The sequence below is a fragment of the Pteropus medius genome, unplaced genomic scaffold, assembly GCF_902729225.1.
Source record: "Pteropus medius unplaced genomic scaffold, Ma_sr-lr_union100, whole genome shotgun sequence".
NCBI lineage: Eukaryota > Metazoa > Chordata > Mammalia > Chiroptera > Pteropodidae > Pteropus > Pteropus medius.
Window position 1 is genome coordinate 258,621 of NW_024352780.1, and position 24,632 is coordinate 283,252.

At 61.4% G+C, this 24,632-nt stretch overlaps 1 protein-coding gene and 1 pseudogene across 4 annotated transcripts in view; both read right to left on the minus strand.

The window, feature by feature from the left end:
* Positions 1 to 8,465: 8,465 nt before the first annotated feature.
* On the minus strand, positions 8,466 to 8,585 carry LOC120589616 (uncharacterized; annotated as a pseudogene).
* A 5,377-nt stretch (positions 8,586 to 13,962) lies between these two features.
* The window catches only part of NUDCD3 (NudC domain containing 3), a 40,171-nt gene continuing 29,501 nt past the window's right edge, over positions 13,963 to 24,632 (minus strand). For 2 of the 4 annotated variants that reach the window (XM_039847078.1, XM_039847077.1), the window contains exons 4-6: positions 23,283 to 23,426; positions 18,551 to 18,739; positions 13,963 to 15,456 (exon numbers count right to left, since the gene is read on the minus strand). In XM_039847078.1, coding sequence (XP_039703012.1) covers positions 15,346 to 15,456; positions 18,551 to 18,739; positions 23,283 to 23,426 — 444 coding nt within the window. In that variant the 3' untranslated portion in view covers positions 13,963 to 15,345. The remainder of the gene's footprint in view (positions 15,457 to 18,550; positions 18,740 to 23,282; positions 23,427 to 24,632) is intronic. The other 2 variants (XM_039847079.1, XM_039847080.1) reach the window with 2 other exon arrangements.

The window sequence follows — 24,632 nt, forward strand, 5'->3', positions numbered from 1 at the left end:
GGGCTGGAGGAGTCTTGAGAGCTCACAGCCACCCCGCAGAGACTACTGGGCCTAGTCCACCTGCCAGCTGGGGCCTGATAGGAGGGGGGCGTCCTGAGGGGCGGGGCGTCCTGAGGGGCGGGGAGCAGGGGAGGAGGAGGCGGAGGGAGCAGGACAGGCTGGGCTGACCCGCTTTCCACAGAACAGCCTCCCCCAGGGCCAGGCCCAGGCTGCCATCTAGAACGGGGACTTCAGATTCCCGAAGAGGACTCACTGGGAGCCCACACCCTCACACTCCTTAAGGGGCGAGGGCCAGAGTTGGGGATAGGGGGGCCTGGGCAGGCCCTGAGGACGATGTTTCCGGCAGTCAGCTCTGGATTTGGGTCACCACTGCCGCCCAGCAGGCTCCCAGCCCTGGGCTCTGGGCCCTTCCTACTCATAACACCTAGTGGCCAGCCCAGGGCTGGCCCCAGAGGCCACAATAGACTTCCCTGGATAAAAGAGCCCATGAAGGGGTTCTGGGCTGGAGGTGGCCAGGCCACCCCCTGCCAAGATGCAGATGAGCAGATCAGCTGGGACCAGTCCAGGTCCTGGGTGGTTTTGCAGACCGGGCTTGCACCCAGGAGACGGCTAGGGGCTGAGGCCACGGGGGGCTGCGAGGACCGTGAGGGCCGTGTGGGCCTGACCTCAGCGGACGGCAGGAGTGGAAACGGCTTCCATGCCTCTGTGCTGGGACCAGAGCCCCAGGCCTGTCCTGACACCCACTGCTCCTACAAGGCCCCTCACACGGACGGCAGGGGCTTGCTCTGCAGTGGGGTCCAGCCCCACGCGCTGGGCCGTTACATGGTTCTGCGCTCAGGGGAGAAGCAGGCGTCTCATCCGCAGACGAAACAGGACTGCTCCCTGGGCAAATCAGCCTCTCTCCAGGCTATCGGCGGACCTGGCTGCTGCTGAGGTCACACACTTTCCTACCAGCGTGAGCCCTTGCCATGAAGTGGCATTAAAGCCACCATGACGCTGATTTGCTCACACGCATTCTACATGTATTACCTCGTTCAATTCTCAAGCAATCCCAGGCGGCGTGTACTGTCGTCACCCCCATTTTAATAGATGGGACAGCGGGGGTGGGTGGGGTGAGACGCCCGATGTCGCACAGCCAAGACGTGCCCAGGATCGAACCCCACTGCTCCATGAGGCCTCTCGTGTTTTATTCTTACACACACACTTACACATTCACAGTCAAACTCGCCCAGTCACACACGCGCGCGCTCACGCACACATGGCTTCCACAGCCCCGGAGAGGACTCAGCAGAACTCCGGGGGGTTCGTGTGGAGGTCTTATCCTGGGTGGGGAAGCTGCCTGGGATCAAGGTTACACAAGGAGTCGGGTCACTAACGAAGTGTGATTTGAGGTCCCTGTTCTCCTCCTGTTAGCACCTGGGGGCCCTTGGGCAGCCCCTCCCTGGGCTGAAACATTAAAGGGGTGACAGAACGAAAGTGAAGGCGAGAAGGCGGGGCGGTTAGGGTACACAGCGGGGAATGGGTGAGGCACCACAGACCAGACCGTCTGCCTACACAGCCCGGCCTTCTACCCCACTCACGGAACAACTCGCCCCCCACCTCCAGGCCCAGGGGGTCCCTGCCCAGCAGAATGGGAAAGCTGGCAGGGTGAAGGGCTGTCAGCCACGACTCTTTCTGGGCCCCATAAGGCCTCTCACCTGGCTTTGGCCTCGCCCCTCCTTCGTTCAAGAAGGGCTCTCTCCCACCCGCACCCCCACGTCATCACTGCCGCCCCCGTATCCTCTCTAGCTGGCTTCCATCAGCTAGCAGGGCTCTCCCTCCCAGGTGGCAGCTGGGTCGGGTGTGGGGAATATTAGTTCTCAGTTCTGGGAGGTTATTGTTAGGACGATCCCCATGGCAACGAGCATCACATCTGCAGAGCCAACAGTGCTGCACATGGGACTCAGTCTCCCAAGGAAACCCATGGCCGCCTCTGTCTCCTCGCCTCCAGGACTGCTGTCATGGGAGGATGTCACTGCCACCACCTCTCCCAGGCACGGCCATCTGCTTGGAAGAGCAGGATGTAGTCCCCCTGTGCAGGAGGACCCCGGTCTATCAATCTCCAGTCGCTTGGTCTTTGATGTGGCCCGTATGGGATCCTGTGGCAGGCATGTGGGAGGACAATATGGTAGTGCTGGTGATAATAATGATGGGCATGATGGCGGTGGTGACGGTGACGGTGACGGTGGTGGTGGTGATGGTGGTGGCCGGTGGTGATGTGAATGTGGTGGCGATTGGTGGTGTGGTGATGGTGGTGATGGTGGTGGTGGTGATATCATGGTGGTGGTGGTGGTGGAGTGAGTGACTATCATGGTGGTGAAATTGATGGTGGTGATAAGGTGACGGTGATGGAGTGGTGACAGCGATGGTGATGGTGGTGTGATGATGGTGATGGATGGGTGGTGGTGTTGGTGAGGTGGTGACTGTGACGGTGGTGGTGATGCGATGAAGGTGGCGGTGATGGTGGTGTTGATGGTGGTGACAGTGGTGATGGTGGTGGTGGCGGTGATGGTGGTGGTGACAGCGATGGTGATGGTGGTGGTGATGATGGCACCTGCCACGGAAGGCGAGGCAAAGGTGGACCTGGGAACAGCAGTGCCCCTGCCTTCCTTGCCTGCCGTGTGCCCCACCATCCTTTGGTGTTGACCCTGATGGGCCAGCGTCCACTGAGGCCTGTGGGACACACCAACCCTAATTCTCAACTGTTGGTGACGGGAGCTGACATCTGACAGCAGTTAGGGTTTACTGCTGTTAGCAAAGCATCATGAAGAAAATGTGCGTGAGCAGGGGAGGGCGGGGGATTGTTCTTATACAAATGCCCTCCCTGTGACCTGCCCACTCCTTTCTTAGATGCACACCCCCACAGTAAAAATGTACATTAAGAAAAAGAAGTGTGACGAGACGTTTATAGTAGCACTACTCACAGGGACAGACTGGAGCAATGTGGGTGCCCATATCGGGGGTGCACAGACACAAATGGCACGTGTAAGTGACAATATCTGCTGACACCCTCACAATGGGCGTGACCCTCGCGAGCAGAAGCCAAAGGAAAGGAGGCAGATACAGAGGGCACACAGCAGGGTCCCCGTCTGCAGAATCCCAGGTCAGTCTGCCCCTGAAGTGGGAAGGTGGCTGTGTCTCGGAGGCCACGGGGGCGGGACCGGCGTGGAGCAGCCACGGGGCTTCGGATGCTTCGGTGAATGCTTCGGTGAAGTTCTGTGCTTTCTCGTGGTTACACAGTGTCGATTTGTCAAACACTGAGCAAACTTAAAAACCGCATGTTTGCATAAATGTGATTTACATGTCACTCACATGTGATCACCTCAACTCTAAAGTCACAGAAACGTACATCGACACGGTCACTCTGTGCATACGTGTTCTTCTCAGTCACATGGAACAGTCTCAGTGGCTGGCCAAGGATCAGGACAGGAAATCGCAAAGGGCTACAAAAGCAGGAATCAGTGACAACAGCACAATAAAATTAAAAATAAATAACCAAGAAAGCCAAATAAATCCATTCAGTGGGAAATTTAAATTACAAACTACAGAAACTACAAAAATGAAACTTATAAAGAGACACACGTGAAGCCACAGCCCATCGCAAGCTGCGTGACCAGCCTGGTGTGTAAAAAAATAAGCTCCGAAAGTAGGAACAAAAACGGGGACAAGAACGAAATAAAGACAAAGATTATAAAAGAACTATGCGCAACATTTTACCGATACATGGAAAAACACACCGAAAATGAGAATTTTCTAAGAAAACATAAACTGCTCGTATTGACTCAAGAGAAGTGAAGTGCTATAGAAAAAACGTAAAACTGCGAACTTTGCACAGTAAGAACGTCCACTTCTATTTGTACCACTAACGGAAGCCGACCAGAATGATGGAAAACGGGGAAAACCCACAAACGGCACAGCTCGCGGGCAGCGCTGAGGCCTCGGCGCCAGGGCCCAGCCTGAAGCTACGGGCAGGACAGCAGGAGGCGCGGCCGCTGCTCCGCCGGTGCCGGTTCGGCCCCTGCCCGCGAACTGCGACCGTGGCCAGGCGGCAGGAAGGGCGCTGCGGGGCACAGGCTGGGCCCCGGGCGCCCCATGGGGCTCAGCCATTCAGGGGTTCGGAGGAAGAAGGATTTGTAACGAAGACGTGCACAGCGCTATTTATAACCGAGAAAACTGGAAACAACCCGAGTCGCCCCCGCGCGCCTGGCCTGGCAGATACGGGGGAGGGGGAGGGGAGGGCGACGACGCATGTGACACTGGGGGCGGGGAGCGGGGTGGGGCGAGACAGGTGCCTCGTGCGTGGCGGGGGTGGGGGCGGCCAAACAGAGCAGGTTCGCGCTCGACCGTGATCACCGGCCACCGCGGCCGCAGTGTCACCGCGCACTCTGCCGGGATGCGGGGCTCCGAGGGGCAGAGCGACAGCGGAGAGGGGTTGGGGGCGCCTGCAGACCCAGTGGAGGGTTTGGGTCTCAAGAGGGGGCAGGAGGTGACACTCAAGACTCCCCTGGAGGCCCAGGCTCCCATCCTGCCTCAGGGGACCCCCTTGGCCTCCTCTGAGGTGCCCCTGTGTTCAGAGTCCCCCCCCCCATTTCTGGGCTGTCCTCCACCCAGGGGTCCTGAGCCACTGCAGACTGGAATGGCCCCTGAGCCCATCCTGCCCAGGGAGGAAGGCGTCCTGGCTTCTGCAAGCCGCACCCCCTGCCCCTGCTGGGACCATCACCCCACCTTGGCAGGCGGCAGGGCTTTGGGCTGACACAGGACGTCACAACGGGAGGGGCTTCCTCGGGAGGCAACTGCCGGGCCTGCCCGAGCAGCTGGAGACAGGACCTCAGCGCGGGCTGGGCAGGCTGGCCCGTGGGCCGGACCCCGCTAAGTGCTGTCAGCGGCTCCTGGGGGCTGTGGAGCCAGCCAACTGCAGCAGCCCCAGCAGGCTGCTCCTCATGCCACCGCAGCTCCTGGGCCTGGGGACAGTGGCAGCTCCCTCGCCACACCCTTCAGGCCTCAGCTTTCCTGAGACCTCCTCTCGCTCCCCTACCCCCACCACTGCCCCAAAGACACTGTCTGCCACCTGAGTCTCCTCTGCAGCAATATCCTCAGTACTAGCAACAGCCACCGTCACCAGAAGGGCCCGGGGCTCCACTTGGAAGGGTATTTCGCAACCAGGACTTAGTGACCACTGTGAGTGAGGAGTGAACATGGGGACTAGTGGCTGCTCCTGCTTAGGGCGTCAGGGTGGCGAGGACGAGACCAGCAGTTTTAGGGAAAGGCCTACGCTCTGCTGTGGGGTGGCGTGTGGAGGTGGGGCTTCCCCATGCTACCGCCTGCAGGGTCAGGGGACAGCGGCCTGCAGCCTGAGTCAAGATGAGAACTGACGGCACAGACCAGGGTCGTGGAGGAGCGTGGAGCCACAGCCTGCTGAATGCCACCAGGAACGGAGCAGGGCTGCTCTCTGGGGGAGCCAGCACTGAGCGGTCAGTCTGAGGAAGGGGCCACCAAGGCACTAAGGAGGCACTGGGAAGAGCTGAGACCGGGAGATGGACGTCGTGGAAGCCCAGTGGGAGTGTCCAGCAGAGATCCGTCACGCGTGGCGCTGGGCCCAAGGCGTCAAGGGCACTGGGCAAGCGGTGGAAAGCATTGCCTTTTCCGTCCAGAAGCTCAGCTGTGACTTCCACCTGTAGACGTGACGGGTGAGCAGGAACCACACGAGCCCTTCCACCGCAAGTGGCCATCACCTGGACACTGTGTGACTTGGCTGTCCTCAGGCTGTGGACAGACTGCTGGACCGGGAGCCCTGACAGGACAAGTCAGTCAGCCCTTACTGGGGACAGTTCCTGGCTATGGCAGAGGTCACACGGCCCTGACGAGGTTGACTCCAGACCCAGGGCAACGGAGCAGCAAGGACGTGTGGGGTGCGACGCCGGAGAAGAGGAGGCCGCGCGTGGGGAGGAGGCGTCCGCACTGAGCCCGGCTGTGCACGCCCAGGTTTCCCAATGATGCCGTGCAAAAACATCGCCGGGCGTCTGCAGGGGCATCGGGCGGTGGCCAGGCCGGCACAGAAACGAGAGCCCGGTCTCAGAGGCGGCCACAGCAGCTTAGCCACGACGTCCAGCACGCAGTTTGGAGCGACCTCTGCCAACAGGTAGCATGGCCTGTGTGTGAGGTTTAAACAACCGGGTTCGGGAAGCATCTTCTCTGTAGCGTCTGGGTCGCCTCAGCACCGTTGGTGCTACTCGGACAGGTCTGCGTGCAGGAGCGGCCGCGTTTTCATCCTGCGATGGCCCCGGTCCCACCACCGTGTGCACACATCGTGCTGCTTGTCTCGGTGAACACAGGTGCCACTTCTGCAAAGACGCAGGAGTGAAGCTCTGAGTCGGTGGTGTGCGTGTGCTCAGCCCCAGTGGACACTGCAAGTTTCCCACGGTGGTTATACCAAGTGACATTCTCATCTACACGGTACAGGAGGTTCAGGCTGCCGCATACTTAGGACTTCTCTGTCTTCCATGTCTCTGACACGCCTGTTTTCCATCTTTGTCACGTCTTTGTGCATCAGCCTTGATATTTCTGTCCTACCTTCCACAAATCGATCTGCTTCCACTAACCCTCTGTTCTCTCGTGTTCCGTCTCAAACCCATCAGTTGTATTCTCAATATCGATTATCGTTTTCAGCTCTAAAATTTTTTTCCTCTAGTGAAATTCTCCACCTTACCTATTTTCTTTACAGTATTAATAAGATATTTTAAAGTGTCTGATAATTGCAACATCTGTCATCTGAGGATTTTACCTGTTTTATCTCGGTGAGTCTAGTAATTTATAACTGAACACTGGACACCGTGAAGACAGAGCCGACTCTGTCTTGAAGCTAATGCACCATTTCGACTTGTCCCCCCATCTGGGAACGGACACGAGAACTCTGCAGTGAGACACCCCTGACTTTCTCTGTCTCTTAACTAGCTCTGGTGGCACAGCCTCTGGGCACCTGGCGCCCCGCCCCGTAAACACGGATTCCTTCCCAAGCACGCAGACTCCCTGCTTTTAGCTGCAAAACACAGTCTGGGGGCTGGAGGGTCCGGAGGGCATCCATGGCGTCTCGCCGCCAGCAAAGACACGGCTCGTAAGTTCTCTTAAAACACTCTTAATGTAAGGGTGGAGCTGGCAGCCTTTCTCTGGTCCTGGCTCCAGGAAATTTTATGTAACACTGTCCATGGCATAACACAGAGGATCTGGATTCTATTTCCTTTGTCCAGAGAGGGACCGCCTTGACCTCTGGGGTGGCCGGAGTGTGGCGGACCCTTCTACTCCAAAGCAGCACGAGGCAGGACTGCAGTCCCTACGTCTTGTGCTGTCTCAAGGTCGTGCCTATTCCTACGGAGCAGCCCGCCTCCAAGCCTGCAGCCAAAATACACAGAAAAAATGGTAAAGTGTTTTCATTGTGATAACATAACAACATAAAATGTGCCGTTTCGACCACTGTTCAGTGTATACCTCGGAGGCGGCGAGCACACTCACGTTCTTGTGTACCCATCACTTCCCATCTCCAAAACCGTCACCCAGACAGCAACCCGGTGCCAGTGCGTGGCCCCACACCCCTCCCTCCAGTCCCCGGTGGCCTTCCACCCACTTCCGGCTCCACGACTTCCTAGTCTAGACAGTTCGGACAAGTGGAATCATGTGTATCCTTCTGTATCTGACTCATTTCCCTGGCGTAATGTCCTCAAAGTTCGCCCATGTCGCAGCGTGCGTCAGAAACCCATTCTTTTTTTACGGTGGAACGATGCCCCATGGCACAGGCAGACCACTGTTCTTCATCCATTTATCAGTCGATGGACAGTTCGATTATTTCCGCCTTTTGGCTACTGTGAACAAAGACGCGCAAGCACCTGCGGGAGCATCTGTTTCCTGCCTATTAGGTAAACACCTGGCCGCGGCAGGGCTGGGTGGCGTGGCGACCAGTGTTTACCTTTCTGAGTGCCAGACTGTTTTCCGCAGCCGCCGCCGTTTCACGTTCCCAGCAGCAATATGCGAAAGTTCCAGCTCCACATTCTTGCCCACATTCACGTTGTTTAAAAAAAAAATGATAGCCATCCTAGTCGTGCGAAGTGACCTTCGCTGAGATGTCTGCATCTCCCCGGTGACCAAGGATACTGCCCACCTCTCACGTGCTTACTGGCCGTCCGCTCTGAAGGCACGTACCTGCATGTTAGTTGGATTGTTGGTCTCTCTGTTGAGCTTCGTGAGTTCTGTGTTCTGGAGACTAAGCCCTTATTTCCTTTTACTCTGTAAGTTGTATTTTTCACTTTCTTGATGTCTTTTGATGCACACAAAATTTTTGTTTTTTTTTAGGCAAGGCAACACTTGGTAGATTCGACCTCACAGATTGCAAAGACCTTGTCAGTTTACAATCCCTTATTTTATCTATTTATTTTTTACGCCTACAGCACCTGGGCTTCCTAGGTGGTCTCCCATCCAAGTACTGACCAGGCCCGACCCTGCTTAGCTTCCGAGATCACACCGGAATCAGGCTTGTTCAGGGTGGTGTGGCCGTAGACTACAAAATTTTTAATTTTAATGAAGCCTATCTTTTTTCTTTTGTTGCTTGTGCTTTTGATGTCACTTTAGAAACCATCATCTAATCCAAAGGTATGAAGATTTACATTTTCTTCTAAAAGTTTTATGCTTTTAGCTTGTATTTCGGTTGTTGGTCCATTTTAATTTTTGTATATGGTGTGAGGAAGGGGTCCAACTGCATCCTACAAACTGGCACATTCATACACAGGAAGATTAGTGGTTGCTGAGGCCTGGGAGTGTGGGGAATAGGGAGTGGCTGCTAATGGGCATGAGGTTTCTTTCTGGGGTGACGAATACATTCTAAACTCAATGGTGATGGCTGCTAACTGAATGCGCTCACAATCACTGATCCCCCACTTGAAAAGGCTGACTTTCACGCTGTGTGAATTATACTTCCACGAAGCTGTTATTAAAACAAACAAAAGAACCGCTGGTGGCCTATGGCTGGGGGACAGGCCAGCAGCTCTGCGTCCTGCCTCCAGGGAGCAGACGCACTGCCCTCCCGCGGCCTCCCGTGGCCCCAGGCCAGGCTGCTGCCCGCCAGGGCCCTGTTCCGAGTCGAGCACGTAGCCCTGGCCCAGATCCGCCACCTTCAGTGCCACTCTGCAGGATAAACGGTCTTCTGTCAACTTTTCTCCCACTTTAGCCCCAAGCCCAAACGCCACTGTCAGCTCCTTACTCCTGGCGAATCACTCGCCAGGGTGGACGAGGCCACAGAGGGCGCCCCTGCGACCCTCTGATCCCAGGGGACAGAGCGTGGCGGTCCCAACGGAGCCCCGGGCCAGGCCGAGGCCCTGCTCTGCACGGAGGGGGCTCTGCCTGTCCTTTGGCATGGACAGAGCTGCAGAGGAGTCTGGGTGTCTTCTCGCTGCCGGCTAGCCGTGGGGGGTGGGGGGGACATAGGCTCACTTGCTGACGCCCCACCTTGGGCCCTGCCCGGGGGTGAGCATGCGGACTGGGAGCGGCTTTGCAGGAGCCCAGGTTGCACGGGCCAGTTGCACGAGGCCTCCTGTGGGTGGGAAGACGCACAGCTCTGAAGGGCGGACCCCAGGCACGGAGGGCCACGGGGAGCCCACCACCTTCCTGAGCTCGGGGAGGCGGGGGGCAGGGCTTGGGGCAACATCCTGCCACAGTCAGCAGGGGCCCGGAGAGGTGACCTCGGTGGCCTTCCTGGGCAGATACGTTGACAATAGGAGCCAGAAATGAGAAGGCAGACAGCACTGGGTGATGACTGGCTGGCAGACAACACACGAGCTCTTGGGGACAGCCCCAGCCCGTGTGACCCAGGACGAGGGTGGGAACAGAGGGCCAGAGCCAGTCTGGCTGATGGCACTGTCATGTGGTCCCGGTGGCCCTTGGTCTAGAAAGCTCAGGCCCACCTCCGCCAAGCGCCCAGGCCGAGTCGCCTCTGACCACTGCCTCCCAGCAGGGCAGGCACCACAGGAAGTGGAGACAGGAGTATGGGTGCGAGGGCAGACTCGGAGAGGGGGTCCCGAACTGGCCACAGCACCTGGCTGAGCCTGGACGCCGAGGGGCCTGGACGCCGAGGGGCCCGGCTGGCCCCGCCTTTGTCTGGGGCCCAGAGCTCCTCGCGGCGGTTGGGTCGCTGCAGACTCACCATGGCCTCGCGTTTCCGTCGGCGGCTCCGGCCTTTCCACGTGGAGCTTGGAGCTCAACTCCCACCCCCCCACCCCCTGGATTCCAGGCGGCCCCTCCCCGCATTCCTCCACCCCGACCGCACAGGACAGGTGGGGGTGGGAGCACTTCCCCCCGGAGGCTTCCTTCCATGGTGTCCAGGCCACCTGTCTGCCTATCCCTCTGGCCTGAGGACCTCTGCCAGGGACAGTCCCCAGTGGTGCTCACTGTGGCATCTGCTGCACAACCCCCCGTGGGAGGACACCGGCCCCATGTGCTGCCACCACGTAGACTCTCTGTGGAGCCCAGACCTCCTCCTCGGGGCCAGTGCCCCTCCACAGTCCACGAGTGACACGTGTTCCATTCTGTCCAGCAGGAGAATAAGAACCAGGCTGTGCCCCCCTGGAAGACGATAAGCAGAACACCTGTCTCCCTGAGTGTCCTCTAAGACCTGGCCCAAGGCTGAGAATGGTTCCCGGGAAAAGCTGTTCGGCCAAACTGAACCCCAAATGGCAATTCTGCGTGGAAGCCTGCCTAGCAACAAGCCTAGCAGCTAATCCTACGAACCGGTATTTTTATCCCTGGGACTGGAAGGCTGAGCACAGTGGCCTCCCCCACCCCCACGCCCCTCCGGGCCCCCTGCCTCCCCGCCTTCCCTTCTCACTGGCAGGGCTCTGGGCCCTGGGGTGGAGATGGGGTCCTGAGGGCCCTCAGACAGCAGTGCCGGCTGGGGTCGGCCTGGCTGCCCCTCACTGCCCTTCCCTTGTCCTCGCCCTCGTCCTCCACATCCCGGAGCCCCTGCATTTTGTGCCCCAGTCGACAGAGGCCGAGGGTCCCTGTCCTCCATGGGCACACAGCGAGCTCTCGACACAGTGTGTAAAGACTCCGGCGGCCCACAGCCCTTCCGCGGCTGCCATCTGCCAAGCTGCTCCCAGGAGCCGGCGCGCCTCCCAGGTCTACAGAGAAAACACTGTGCTGGTGAAACCTCCGAGCACCGGACGTCCGGTTCCGGAACAGGGTGGCACAGCCTCGCTTTGCCCACTCCTCACACCCTCAAAGGCCCCGGAAGGCTGGAGAAAGGGCAGACAAGCCAGCGGCCTCCAGACTCGAGACACAGACTCCCTTATCTCCCACACACCCTGGACTGGGCAGAGGGGCTGCACCCCGCATGGCCGCCAGACATCATCTAGACAGGCAGCAGGGGAAACTGCCCTTGGGCCAAAGGACGGGAGCGGGCAGGCCCGACCGAGGGCTGGCCCTCTGCGCTCCCCCACCAGACAGCACCACGGAGCCCTGTGTGTCCCCCACCGCGGGCCACGCAGAGCCCAGGCCCAGTGGAAGCATGCCCACTGTGCAGGCCGTGCCACCATGCGAGGACACTGGCGACCAAACACCGGAGCCACAACCTCCGTGCCCAACCCAAGGGTGAGCGCTTGCTAAAATAAACAGCATGACGACTCTCCTGACAAAATAACCAAAACAGCCAGGACACATCTGAAAGTCCTGAAAATCCTACTTCACATGAACCAAGAACCGTAACTGGGATGAGAAAAGATGATCAAAGACGCCGACGCCAAGGTCAAGCAGTTGCTGGAAAGAGGGTGTGAAACAGTCACTAACGTGCTTCAGCCTGTGGCTACGGAAGCTCCCGAGACAGACGGAGAAACGGAAAACCTCAGCGATGGAGTTTCATGTTCCTCTGTGTGGGAAAATAAGTGTTCTCTATAAAGCGAAAACTATGGAACTAGAAAACGTACTAGCCAAATAAAACCCTTGCCAGACAGATCGACAGCAGGTGATGACGACAGGATGAGCCGGTCAAGCCGAGGACAGGTCAAGAGAACTTACTCCTTCCGACCAAGAGGAACAGATTGAGAGCAACACACGTGGGACGTGACTGTCACGCCGTCGGAGCCGCAGAGACAGGGACGAAGACTGCGGGGCTGAAAAAGTAGCCAGACAGATAATGTCTGAAACGTCTCGATTTTAACAAAAGTTGTAAACCAACAGATTCGAAGAGCAGAGCAAACTCCAAATAGTGGAAACCTAGAGCAATCCGCACCGAGACACATCATGATTAACCGAACTTCTGGAAACTAAAGACACGACAACAACAAAGTCTGAAAAACAGCCAGAAAGAAATAACACATTTTGAGAGAGAAACAGCATTCAAGTGACAGCAGACGTCTCACCAGGGCAGCCGGAAGTGAGCGCCACAATGTTTTTCAAGAGCTGAAAGAATTGTCAGTTGCAAACTCCAGGCCCCGTGAAGCGACCCTTCAGGATGCAGGGGAAACACAGATGTTTACAGAGGGGGAGAAACGGAGACTTGGCTGCCAACAGAACTTTCTTCAAAGGGTGCTCTCCAGGGCTGGCTCCGCAGAGCGCTCAGCACATCTGCTTTGCACGCAGGTCCCGGGTCCGCGCCCCGGGCGCACGCCGTGAGCACGTGGGAGGGGACGCCCCACCGTCGGAGATCCAGTTCTTAGGGGGAAACAGCGGCATCCATGGGTCGGGGTGGAAGTGGGGGGAGAATTAAAGAGAGAAAAAGACAGACAGAATGCTTTCCAAACGGAATATACCAGGAGCCTTCATAGGGAAAAGAACAAAGGTGGACGTGACAGACCCTTTCGTGGCTACAGCCAAAACTGCACCAGCTGCTGTGGAGCTGCAGGCGCAGGGAACGCTGACCACCACACTGGACCACCTGGGAGGGCAGAGGGCCGTTCACAGAAGGGAGGCCGCTCCGCCCCTGCGCCCCTTCCTGCCCTTGGGCCCCACCTGGGCCGGCCCCTGGCCCACGGTGGCTGGGCCTGCTGTCCGTCAGGACCCCACGGCTCCCGGCTCTGCCTCCGGGTCGTCCAGCCTGGCTGCCCCGTGCGGCAGGCGTGTCGCGGGGTGCCCCTCCCTGCTGCCCTCGCTGCCGGTGCAGGGGGAGTGGGGTGAGGGCGGGGTGGCAACACCAGGTGGAACCCCCAGCACCGCCCAGCTCCATGCTGCCAGAGCCTGGGGACTGGGACTTCTGTGGAACTGCTCACGTGCGATGCCGGCAAAGAATTAAAAGCTATTCAACGGGTACGGAGTTTCACTTTGGGAAGAAAACGTTCTGGGGATGGGTGGGCTAATGGCCAACGGCACAACTGTACCTGACGCCACGGAACTGGACACTTGGAAACGGTTAAGGCCGTGAGTTTTGTCACGTGTATTTCACCATGGCAGACAGACGTTTTAAAGGCGTGAGTTTCCTGACGCCTTGGCAGCCAGGTCACGCCCCTGCCTTGGCGGGGGAAGGGGCAGGCCAGGACTGTCCTCCCAAGAGTGGGGGTCCCTGAGGAAAGGTGAGGTGATGCTTGTCAGGGTTTCCAGTGGCTGTTCAAGTGAGGGTCCAGTGGAGGCAGGTGGGGTCAGGGGTTACGACCTTGACCTGTCCGGCTGCTGGAGAGGGGCCTGCAGGGGCAGGCGTCTCTCCCCTCTGCCCTGACCCCGCCTTTGCGGTCCTTCCACTGACAGGTGGCCACAGGGTCCTGGGGTGCTGTGTGCTGGGTCCTGTGATCTGCTGATTCCAGGCCCCTGGGAGTGGGGTGAACTCTGCAGCCACGCCCGGCCGTGCGGAGCCATGAGGAGCCATGGGGAGCCAAGGGGAGCCATGGGGAGGGCGTGGGCCACATGCTGGGGGGGTGCCGAGGATTCGGGGGACAACCACAGAGAACTGGCTCAACAGCGAACGTCACAACGCAGAAGCGCTTAAATACAGATTTATTGCAAACCCACACGCGGACGGGGCGGCCTCGCTCTCTTCGGGCCTCAGTGACGAGCTCAGTGGCTGGTCCGCTGCTGCTGCCGCGTCTGCAGAGAGAAAACAGGCAGGAGCGGCAACTCCAGGCCCAGCCGCAGGAGGGGCAGAGGATGCCCGCGAGGCACGGGGCGCCCGACAGCTCCATCAGCCGACGCCCCCAGCTGCTCCCAGCCACCGCGGCACCGCTGTCCTGGTGAGCGGGGTGGGGAGACGCACATAAAACCGGCAGAAGGCAGGCAGCAGACCGCGGAGGCCCAGGGTCTCCCATATTGCTGAGGCGCCACACCACACCCCACCTCGTCACTCCGGGAGATGCCCGGGGTGGCGGGAGGGAGGCAGACACAGAGACACACGCGTGAGACCTGGGAGCCTGCAGAGGGGTCTCGGAAGGTCCAGAACCAACCGCTGTGACGACTGCGGACCAGCCTCGTGCCCCTTTGGGTGCGCCCGCAGCCACGGTGTCCAGGCTCCCGTGGCAGTGTCAGAGCCACTGAACACTTCCCAGGGACCCAGAGAAGCCGCCGGGGAGCAGAAACCTGCCTGTGTGACCCACGAACCAGCCCACCCTGCGGCTGCCGGTGGACGGCTCCCGGAGGACCGCCTCCCAGGCAGGGTCCTCGACCCCCAGCCCAGTGGACAGGGCCTGCGAGGGAGGCTCCTGGCGATGGGCACAGCCTGCAGCACGGGCGCGAGCTCGGCCTGAGGGCAGAGCTGAGGGCACGGTCGCACGGTCTGGGCTCCTGCGACGCAGCCCGGGGCGGCTGACGGCCGTGGTCTCCTGAGGCTGCTCCACCAGCTCACCCACCAGGCCAGGACCCACGAGAGGAAAGCGCCGGGCAGGGTGGGAGCGGGTCGGCCCGGCCAGAGGTCCTGCTGCGCGGGCAGCCACAGGACTGTCTTCTAGCACAGGGAACCAGCGACCGGGACCTCAGTGTCTGCTGTTCCACGAAGGCTGAGGCCAGCGGCTGACGTTACAAACAAGCGAGACTGCAGGGAGCGCCCAGCAAGGTCAGGCCGAGTCCCCAGGCCGCCCAGGACGCCAGGCCTGCACACGTCCGCGCAGACCGCGCCAGCACAAGAACGCAAGCAGGGCACACGCAGCAGCAAGCGGGAGGGCGGCTGGAGCGCCCGCCGCCTCCGCCCTCCGGCCGCCCCGCGGCCCACGCAGCCCTGCCCGGGAACAGTCTGCCGCCGGGGGCAGGGTGCGCGGCGCGCCCAGGGAAGGGATGGCTCAGGCGCCAGACGGCGAGTCCCGGCAGAGGGCCCGGCCAGGCCCCAGCTGCCCCGGCGAGGGCGTCCTCTCCTGGTCACTAAAACTGCACCGCCCCCGGGGAGATGTTGAACATGGCGGGGTCGAACCGCTGGCCTCGGAAGGGAGAGCCTTCAGCGTCCCACCCCTTCTTCAGCATCTCGTGGACTTTCTACAACAGAAAACAGACAGGTTAACGGGTCACCAGGCCCACTGGCCGGAGCGGGCTGCGCCCCGCGTTCTCCTGAACACCTGCCTGTGTGACTGCAGCCCCCACAGGCTGCTCCCGCCCCCGACGTGTCCCCAGCGAACCGCTGGCTGGCGTCTTCGCGGTGCAGTTGCTGTCCCCAACCCCCGCAAGCCGCCAGGATTCCTGTTCAGACACTGAAGGGGTTGAGGTCCATGGCTCACGGGGCAGACTGAGGTGCAGGGCTCCCTGCTACCCTAGGGAGGAGGCTGGGACACGAGGCCTAGACCCTCAACTAACCCAATGTGACTTCGCTGGGGACTCAGAGGGAGAGACCACGGGAGGGTCCTCGGTGGACCCCCCAGTCCTGGACCTCACAGCAGGCTGCTGAAAGGTCCGGTTTCTGGGGCGTCACCAGCTGGGCAGTGTGGCTGGACCAGGGGACCGGGGAGGTGCCTCCAGTGAACACCTGGCCGGCCAGGTCCCCCTCCCTCCCTTCTGACAATGGCGAAGGGCCGATGCACGCCCTCGGCTCTCCAGGACAACAGACCCCGCGAAGGGAAGGGACGGCTCCTCGGCCCTGGGTGGCGGGCGAGTGCATGCATGGCACGCAGCGCAGGGAGGTATGTCAGTGCCACTCCCCGCCATACAAATGAAGAACGCGCAGACGCACGAGAGGCAGGAAGGCCCCGCACCTGGCACCTGGGCGTAGGGTGGCAGAGATGCCGCTGGGCCTACACGCCCCCTGCTCTAGTTCCTACTGGCCACCCCCTGGGGCTCCTCTCCCAGCCTGGCACCCACCCTCTGCACCCCACCGGCCGGCCACTGTCCCCACTGTCCGGTCCTGTCTGGAGCTCTGCCTGAGCGCTCACACCCGGAGCCCTCGCAGTGTTCCACGGGGTCTGCCCACTCCTCTTCTCCAGGAAATAGCAAAACACCAACCCCCACCTGCTTCCTTGGGCCACTCCTCCTCCCCAGAGGCCACCAACCCGTCCTGCTGACCCCTGCGGCTTCCCTTCACGCAGGGCAGAGCAGAGCCTCAGCTGAACCGTCTGTGGCTACGCAGCCCTCAGCAGCCACCAAGTGTCACCGCACCCAGCTTCCTCCCTACCAGGCTACTCCCGTGGTTCCTCGGGCCCAAAGCTGCGCCCAGGCTGCGCTCACCAGCCACTGTGGGAAGGACAGTCCACCCGGACCCCTGGTAGGAGGCCACCTTCGAACAGGCTCCTTCCCGAATCCGAGAAGCCCACGTTGAGGGCCGGGCAGCCAGGCCAGGCCCAGCACTGAGTCACACTCTACCCGAGCCATCTGAACTTCCTCATCTTTAGCAAGGACTGGAGACCACTGGCCACCCAGCAGCAGGCTGGCCAGGCAAGGGGTCACTTCTGGTTAGGCATGTACCACCAGCTCTGGGCTCCGATGTGTCCGCTTCGGGTCCCCACGGAGTGCCGAGTTCAGCCAGGTCAACAGGCCCTGGAAAGTCCTCCAGAATCCCTTCCCTAGAACCAGCGGGGCCTGGCCAGCAGATGCTGCCGCAGCTCCCAGGCCGCTCCCCGCTCCCCATGGGCCTCAGGACTCCGTGCCCACCCACTCCAGGTGGGGACACCCGCATGGGGTCCGTTGCCATCGAGCCAGCGTCCACAATGCTCTTTGGTGGCTGCAAGTGAATGCAGCACAGCTGGGTTAGCACCGCTGCCTAAACATGGGGTGAGGTGCACGCCGAGTCCCGTGCTCACAGCTCAGCGACGAGTGCCAGAGGCCACCATCCACGGATGCAACCAGCGGATGCCTGTAACCCTCTCTGACGGTCGACCTCAGTCCCGGGCCCCAGCCCTGCCAGCCCAAGAGATTCAGAGGCCAGAACTGGCTGTGTTGCTGAACTGCTGTGGGACCCTGACACATGCCGTGAAGACTTGTGCCTCTTCGGGTCGCTGGCAGGGCCGTGACCCAGCCAACCCAACCTGACCTACGAGCAGCAAGGACACGAAGAACGGGCCAGCAGGCCCACAGGCAGTGGGCCCAGGGCACTCACAGAACCAGAGTCTGGCCCCAGGAGACACACAGGGCTCCTGAAACTGACTAGCATTGGGGAGAAGGGTCCCGTGACTGACGCACAAGGAACAAGACTGCGCCACCCAGCGACGCGCCCCGTTCACGTGACGCTGCTGCTCGCATGGGCCCCGGGCCCGAGGTGGGCCTGAGAGAGCGAGCCTTCCTCCCTGAGCCTGCAGACCACAAGGACAGCGGAGGACGCGCGGCCTCCAGCCACACAGTCAACCGCAGTCCAAAACGTTAGGCAGAGAAGTCCAGAGAAAACACTTCACGGTTTTGCGTGTGCGCCATTCTGAGCGTCTGACGTCTCGTGCTGTCCTGCTCCGTTTCCCTTGGGACGTGACTCATCCGTCTGTCCAGCGTCTCACCCTGAGCACTGAGCACGCTCCCGGCCTGGCGGTCATCTGGTGGCCGTCGCGGTGATCAGGCCGCCTGTGGCAGTGTCACGGAGCTTGTGTTCAGCCCCCCTTATTTCACTTCACAATGGCCCCGAGCACAGGAGCAGGGACGCTGGCGGTTCAGATGCGTCACTGAGGGGCCGGGCAGCGCAGTCGCTGACCAAGGCGGCGCGTGTGCAGAGACAGCGTGACAAGGCTCGGTACGACCCACGCCTCGGGCGGTGCCAGGGGTCCTGGGGCAGCTGCGCCCATCCAGCAAGTCCTTTTCTCAGCGCTGCTAGGTGTGGGCCTCTCATCTCGCTGCAAACCTCCGCCTGACGCCACAGCCTCTGGCCAAGCAGCCTGTTCCCGCCTCTGACGGCTGAAAGTGACTTGGAAGGACCTCCTGGTCATGGGCCCCCAGGGCCAAACTTACCCTGGGAGCACATGCCGCACGCCAATTCACGAGGACCGGCGCACCTCGGCCCCGCGGCTGAGCTCTCCATCCAGGGTGAGACCACCGCCTCACGCGGGCGGTGGCCAGTGATCGGGCCAAGCTGCCGAGCCAGGACCCAGCAGGTGGCCTAGCCCCGCAGCGAGTGGGCTTCCCGCCCCGACCCCCACACCGCCCCCCAAGCCCACGGCCGTACCAGCTCATGGCTCTGCGGCCGGCCCTGCAGCTTCTGGTGGTAGTCGAAGGTGAGCCTGTCCAGCACGGCGTGCTCCTCGTCGTCCACGGTGGCCATGGAGCGCTCCTTGTTGATGCGGTCGATGTCGATGTGCTCCTCGCCCTCCAGCGCCGCGCTCCACCAGTACTCGCCCGCCTTGCTCAGGCTCACCTGGCCGTGGGACGGGGATGTGTCAACGTGTGGCACGTGGTGGCGGGCCCGACGCCACGAGCTGGGGCACCTGTCCCCCAGGTCCTCCCGGAGGATGGTGCCCCAGGTATGTCACCACCTCACAACACCTTGGCTGCCAGGACCCTAGCCCACTCCCACCAGAGCTCAGAGCCACCCACCGCCCACGCCGGCCCCGACAGCCTGCCTGGGCCGCCAGGGGAACACGACCCCAAGTGTGCGCTTCTTTCAACGTGCTGCTGCCGGCCCCTGCTGGCCACCCCTCCCCCAGGTGACCTTTGCTGCTTCCAAACCCGGCACCTGCCTCCTGTCCCCCTGGGGGGCCTGGGACCTGAGGACTGAGTCATCCCAGGGTGAGCCCCCCGACCCCACCAATGCCCAGCACCGTCCCGCTCCCCTCCCTGGCCAGACCCCTCCAGCCCTGCGACCACCACACAGGACTCGCCTCCCAGTTAGGGGAAGCACCCCACCCAGCCTCACTGCACACTCTGGGGAAGAGGGCCTTGGGGACAAAAGAACTGAGTGGGGACAGCACCATAGGGATCGTCTGAAGTTGGTGGCAAGGTCCCCTCTCAGGACCACAGGGCCTGGGCAGCACCCCTGCCATGGTCAGTGGTCAGCAGCTGGGCTGACTGGGGAACTCTTAGCAGAGCAGTCAAGAGCTGACAGGTGGGTGGCCCCATGCCCCCTGTGCGGCCCTCCCCCAACAGGATGAGATCTGCTGTGCCTAGAGGGCAGGGAAGGGACCCTCAGTCAGAGGAAAGAGTTACTGGCTGGAGGGCATGGGGACACACTGCGCCCAGAGCCAGCCCACACAGGTGACACCCAGGAGGACAACACGTCAGGCTAAGCAACGCAACACAGCATCAGGAGGCCGCAGGCAAAACACTCTCGGAACGAGACTCAAGAACTAGGTCTGATATCGACTTGTTTGAGAACGTCACCTGAGCTCGGCCACACAGCCACGCCCCACCTACGTCCACCACAGGCGTTCTCGCAGCCCACGCTCGCTGTGCCAGCTCGCTGGCTGTGTCCAGGACACGTGCCACTTGTGGAATCACACCGCCACGGCCTCGCGCGGTCGCTGACGCTGGGCTGTGCTGCCTGCGTACCGGGAGTCATGCGGGCCGTCGGCTGGGGGCCACGCAGACTCTGAGTGAATGTGCGCCCCCCTCCTCCTCAGGCGGTGCCCGGCAGGGTCCTGTGCTTGGTGTGCGACCTGGTGAAAATGTCACGTGAGCCGCAATTCCGAAGCCCGCCTCAACGGCGAAGGGTCCCAGGCTCTGTCTTGTCAGCGCCTGAAGCTGTCGTTTCTTTCCAGGAGCTGTTCCAGTAGGGGTGCAGTGACGTGTCGCTGGGGTTTTAAGTCACAGCTCCATGACTGATAATGTGGAGCGTCTGTGCACGTACTTATTTATGGTCCCGTTTAAAAAGAATTTTCTTTAGAACGATTTCAAACTTCTAAGCTGCCAAACTTGCTCACATGCACACGCCTCACCCCGGCCTGGCCCAGCCTCACGTTACCACTGTCTGCGCACGCGCTCGCTGCGTGGGACACAGGCCGTCACGCGACACATCTCTGAAGCAGCTGAGCCCCTCACCCACAGACTCTGGTGAACACCTCCCTCCGAGGACACGGAAGCCGTCCGATGACCGCACTCGCCCTCCCTCCCACGCGGGGCCAGTCCCCGCTGCCCGCGTCCGTGGCCCTGGCCCCTTTCGCCAGGTCTCCACAGACTTCGTGTCGTTTTGTCTGCAGAGACCGCCCTGTTTGGGGTTGGTCTGGCGTTTCCTCCAGATGAAACTCTGAGGCACCCTCTGCGTGACGCTGGAGGCAATGCCACACCCTCCTGGGTGTCCCACCTGCAGGTGCACGTTCCCTGGCCACATCCACGGGGATTCCTGCCTGGTCCCATCTGCCCCAGGACAACGACGAAAGTGCTGCTTCCAGCCCCAGCCGGAGCCGTGCACTGGCCAGCAAGGGCCTTCTGTCCCCAGGCCCGGTCCCTGGTGCCTGGCGTGTCACAGGCTCTCCCTCATGCCCACCCCTCAATTAAGTGGGGCTCAGGGCTCCAGCTGGCAGGCTGGGGTAGGTGTGGTGACCTGGCAGCACGCCCCTCCCTGGCCATCCTCTAGCCTCCTCCTGTCTAGGCCCAGACAGAGAATCAGTTTCTCGGAGGGACCTGTGGGCTGCTGGCCGTTTTCTCCAGAGATTTCTCCAGAACGTCCTCGTGGAAGCTCCGAACGCCATGGGGGTGAGCGCAGCGCAGCCCCGATCTGTGCCGATGACTCACCAGCGCCCGCCCCCTCCTGCCTGAGTCACTGAACCAGGTTTCTATTCAGGGACACAGAGTGCCCCACGGGGACGACGGCTCCTCACAGCTGCCCAGGGGTCACGCTGGGGCCAAGGAGACATGCGTGAGAGTCGTGGGTGGTACTGTGGGGTGGGGGGAGTGACTGAGGACAACGACAGGGAGGATGAGGGAGCCTGTCAGCTGCAGCCACCTCTGCGGAGGGGACGTGGGCCCTAGTCTGATCGCTGCCCCTCAGACACGCCAGGGGCAGCCCTGCGCTGACCAGGCTCCTGGTTTCTGACGTCGCCAGCTTCTCGTAGGAGCCTGGGCAACCTGGGCGGTGGTGGGGTATGGCCGACGGCACCTCGCTGCCTCCCCTGTGCCCCAGGCCGCTGCGTGTACCACTCAGGACCTGCAGCCTCGCGCTGCCCACCCTGCAGCCCAAACCCTCTGCCTTTCCTTGCGGGGACCCACGGCCTGGGGATGCCGCCACAGGTTGGGCAACTTGGGGAATGTGAGAGGCCTGAGGGGGTGAGCACTGAGGGCCGGGGGGCTCATGCGCCACTCTGGGATGAACCTCCACCCTGCACCTCGGCTCCTGCCGACACGCTGACGTTGTGTGACCTGCCTTTGTGAAGAAGGTGGCGCGTGATCCAGGACATGCCTCCCAGGGCCAGGCAGGCCAGTGGCCACTGGGCCACCACTGAGGGAACGAAGATGACGAGCCTCACGGAAAAATGCACGTCCCCACTAGAAATCCGACAAGTGAAGGACGGCGAACGGGTCAGCAGGGAAGTTAGGTGAATAAGTCCGGCACTCTGGTGACACCACGGAAATGTGGCACCTTCGGGGGGAGCCTGTAGCCGACAGGCAAGTACTGCAGTCAGCCTGGGACTCCAGCGGAGATGCTTAACCAGGGAGATGATGTGAATGAGTCGCCTGCACATTCAGCTGCACAGACACCCGCAGGTCAGACTGCACGCCCCAGGGCGGCAGGCGGTCTGCAGCTGCTGCCTCAACTTCAGTGACATGCGGAGCGTCTCATCAGCAGGGATCAGCTTCGCCCACGCTCGGCACCACCCCCTTGACCACACAGCGTCCACAGGCCGAGGGGGACGTCAGCCTCGCGCAGAGGGACAAATGAGGACAGCAAGCCAACTCGGGTCCTGAGATGAACGCAGCCGCAGGGAGGCTCCGTAACCAAGGAGCAGCCTGAGGACCGAGAAGCCCCGTTTAACATTCTGAGCGTGGGAGGAAGGGAGGCAAGAACTGTCATCCGGTTTTAGCTGCCACCCCTGCCTGCTCCAAAAGCCTGCGTGGCGGGGCTGGGGTGGTCCACGGATCAGGAGGCGGGCGGCATGTTCGCACTGGATGCTGGGAGGGCAGAGGCTCCAAGGACTCTGGGGAGCTGACGGGCGGCCCAGGGGTCGCCACTCTTCTGTCCCAGCAGCTCTCTCAGTGACGCTGCCACGTGGGCCCGTGCTGTCCGGGCGGAGCCTCACGCAGCCCGCACACAGGGCGTCAACAAGACGTTTATTCTCACGTCAGGAGGCCAGAGCCCGCGATCTCGTTGTGTCGCAGGCCTGGGCCCTGTCCCGAGGCTGCAGGTCCCACCCGTGCCCCGACTTCGCCTCACTGCTCCCACATCTGCGTCTCCTTTTGTCTCAAATCGCCCTCGTTTCCTCTCGTCGGGACACTTGCCGCTGGGCTGAGGGCCACCTGGACGGCCGGGGTGATTCCTCCATCTAAGGACCCCTCGCGTCACAGCTGCCACGAAGTCCCATCGCGGGGTCGGGTTGGCGAGGACATCAGGGGGCCTAGCACAGGGCCTGGCACTGGGTCGGTGTTGGGGTCGGCCACCGAGGACAAGGAGTGGGGGTCCTGCATCGGCACAGTGGTGACCCAGCAGGTGAATGGTGAGCAGGGGCTGAGTCCCAAAGCCAGGCCAGGCGACCCTGGTGCACGCTCTGCACCTGCAGGGCTCCAAGCAACACCCGCCAGCCGCGGCGGTGCCTGCAGCAGGCCCCAGCTCCGCCCTGTGTGCAGCCCCAGGTGCCACCGGGAGGCAGTGATTAAAGTGATGCACTGAACCTTTGGCCCCATGAACAGCAATGTCTCCACAACTCGTTGGCGTCCCCAAGGGCAGGGCCAAGGCCCTCCCTGCAGAACGCAGCGTAATGCCATCACGCGTGTGCCGCCTGCTCGCCCCGGAGCATGGGGCCCGCACTCACCAGAACGCACTTCCCAGGCTCCAGGCTCCAGACAGAGCCCTCGGTGTTGACCTTGTGGGTGAACTTCCCTTCCACCAGGACACGCTCCCCGGTTTCCTCCAGCACGGCCACCCGGATGGAGCTGCTGCTGAGGGCCACCGAGACCTGGGACAGCAGGAGAGAACTGTTTCAAGTGTGAAGGTGGTGACCGGTACCCCTCATAACAGGAGGGGATGCTGGTTCCCAAGGCACCTGGCCTCGTGCCACAGGACAAAATGTGAGATGTCCTTGAGCCGCCAGGCATTCTGAAGAAAATCACAGTGACTGACTGATACCTGAAGCAGCTGGTGCGGAAAGGCCCTCTGTGGGCGGGGGACCGAGGCCCTCCCACGCCGCTGCCCCCCTTGAGCCAGGCTGCCTCCGGGGCTTGGCCTCACGTGAGGAGCCGCTTGGCCCGTCTGGTCCCTGCTGTCTGCTCTACAGGCCCTGCTCCGTCCTTCCTCTGGGGCCCCCTCGGCCCCATGCTGGGATTCCCTTCCCCAGCCTCACCCACTCCACGATGCCCCGGGAGGTGCTGGGAACAGGCTCCGTCCCACGTGGCTCCGGCAGTAAGAGCCAAAGCCGGTGTGGCCCAGAGGTCACCGAGTCAGCATAGAAGGACAAGACACAAGACTCCTGTCCCTATTTGTTTCAAATCCTCTTTTTAAATCTAAAAGCTGTATGTTCGTAACGCAGAAGGGTCACCGGAGGGGGCGTGGGCCTGTCCGATGGCCGCCCCAGCCGCCAGGCAGAGCTCGTCAAACGCTGTGAAATGCTGAAAAGAAACCCTGACAGCCATAGGACTTTCGAACCGGAGTTTATATTTGTCCGCGGCATCTGATTCCATCGCCTGCTTCAAATATCCCCGAACGAAAGATGGACGTGCAAGAGACAACGTGACATGAGAGAAGAGGGGACGAAAGGGCCACCCCAGGGCAGGCGACCGCGTCACCGTGTCCACGCGCAGGCTCTGGGGTCCTATGAGCCACAGCTCCCCTCACCCCCGCTTCTGGGAGGTTCCACTATTTACTCGGCTGGTTCTGCAAGGCCACAGCCACAGCCCGGTGTCACCCAGCCAACCAACAGCAACCGCCACCGATCCAGACCACAGCGGGCCCACCGGGTCGACTGTGGACGGCGTGTGCGGTGACTGGGTGACTGTCGGACACAGCAGGCCTAGGCTCCGCCGGCCCCAGCCTCTGAGGGGCTTCGACGGACAAACCTGCTCGGCCGTGCAGCGCCGAGCTTCCCAACAAGGGCAGTTTGTCGCACTGCTGGTCTCTGACCCACGGGATGAAGCGAAGACCACGGGGAACAGACAGGAGGCACTTC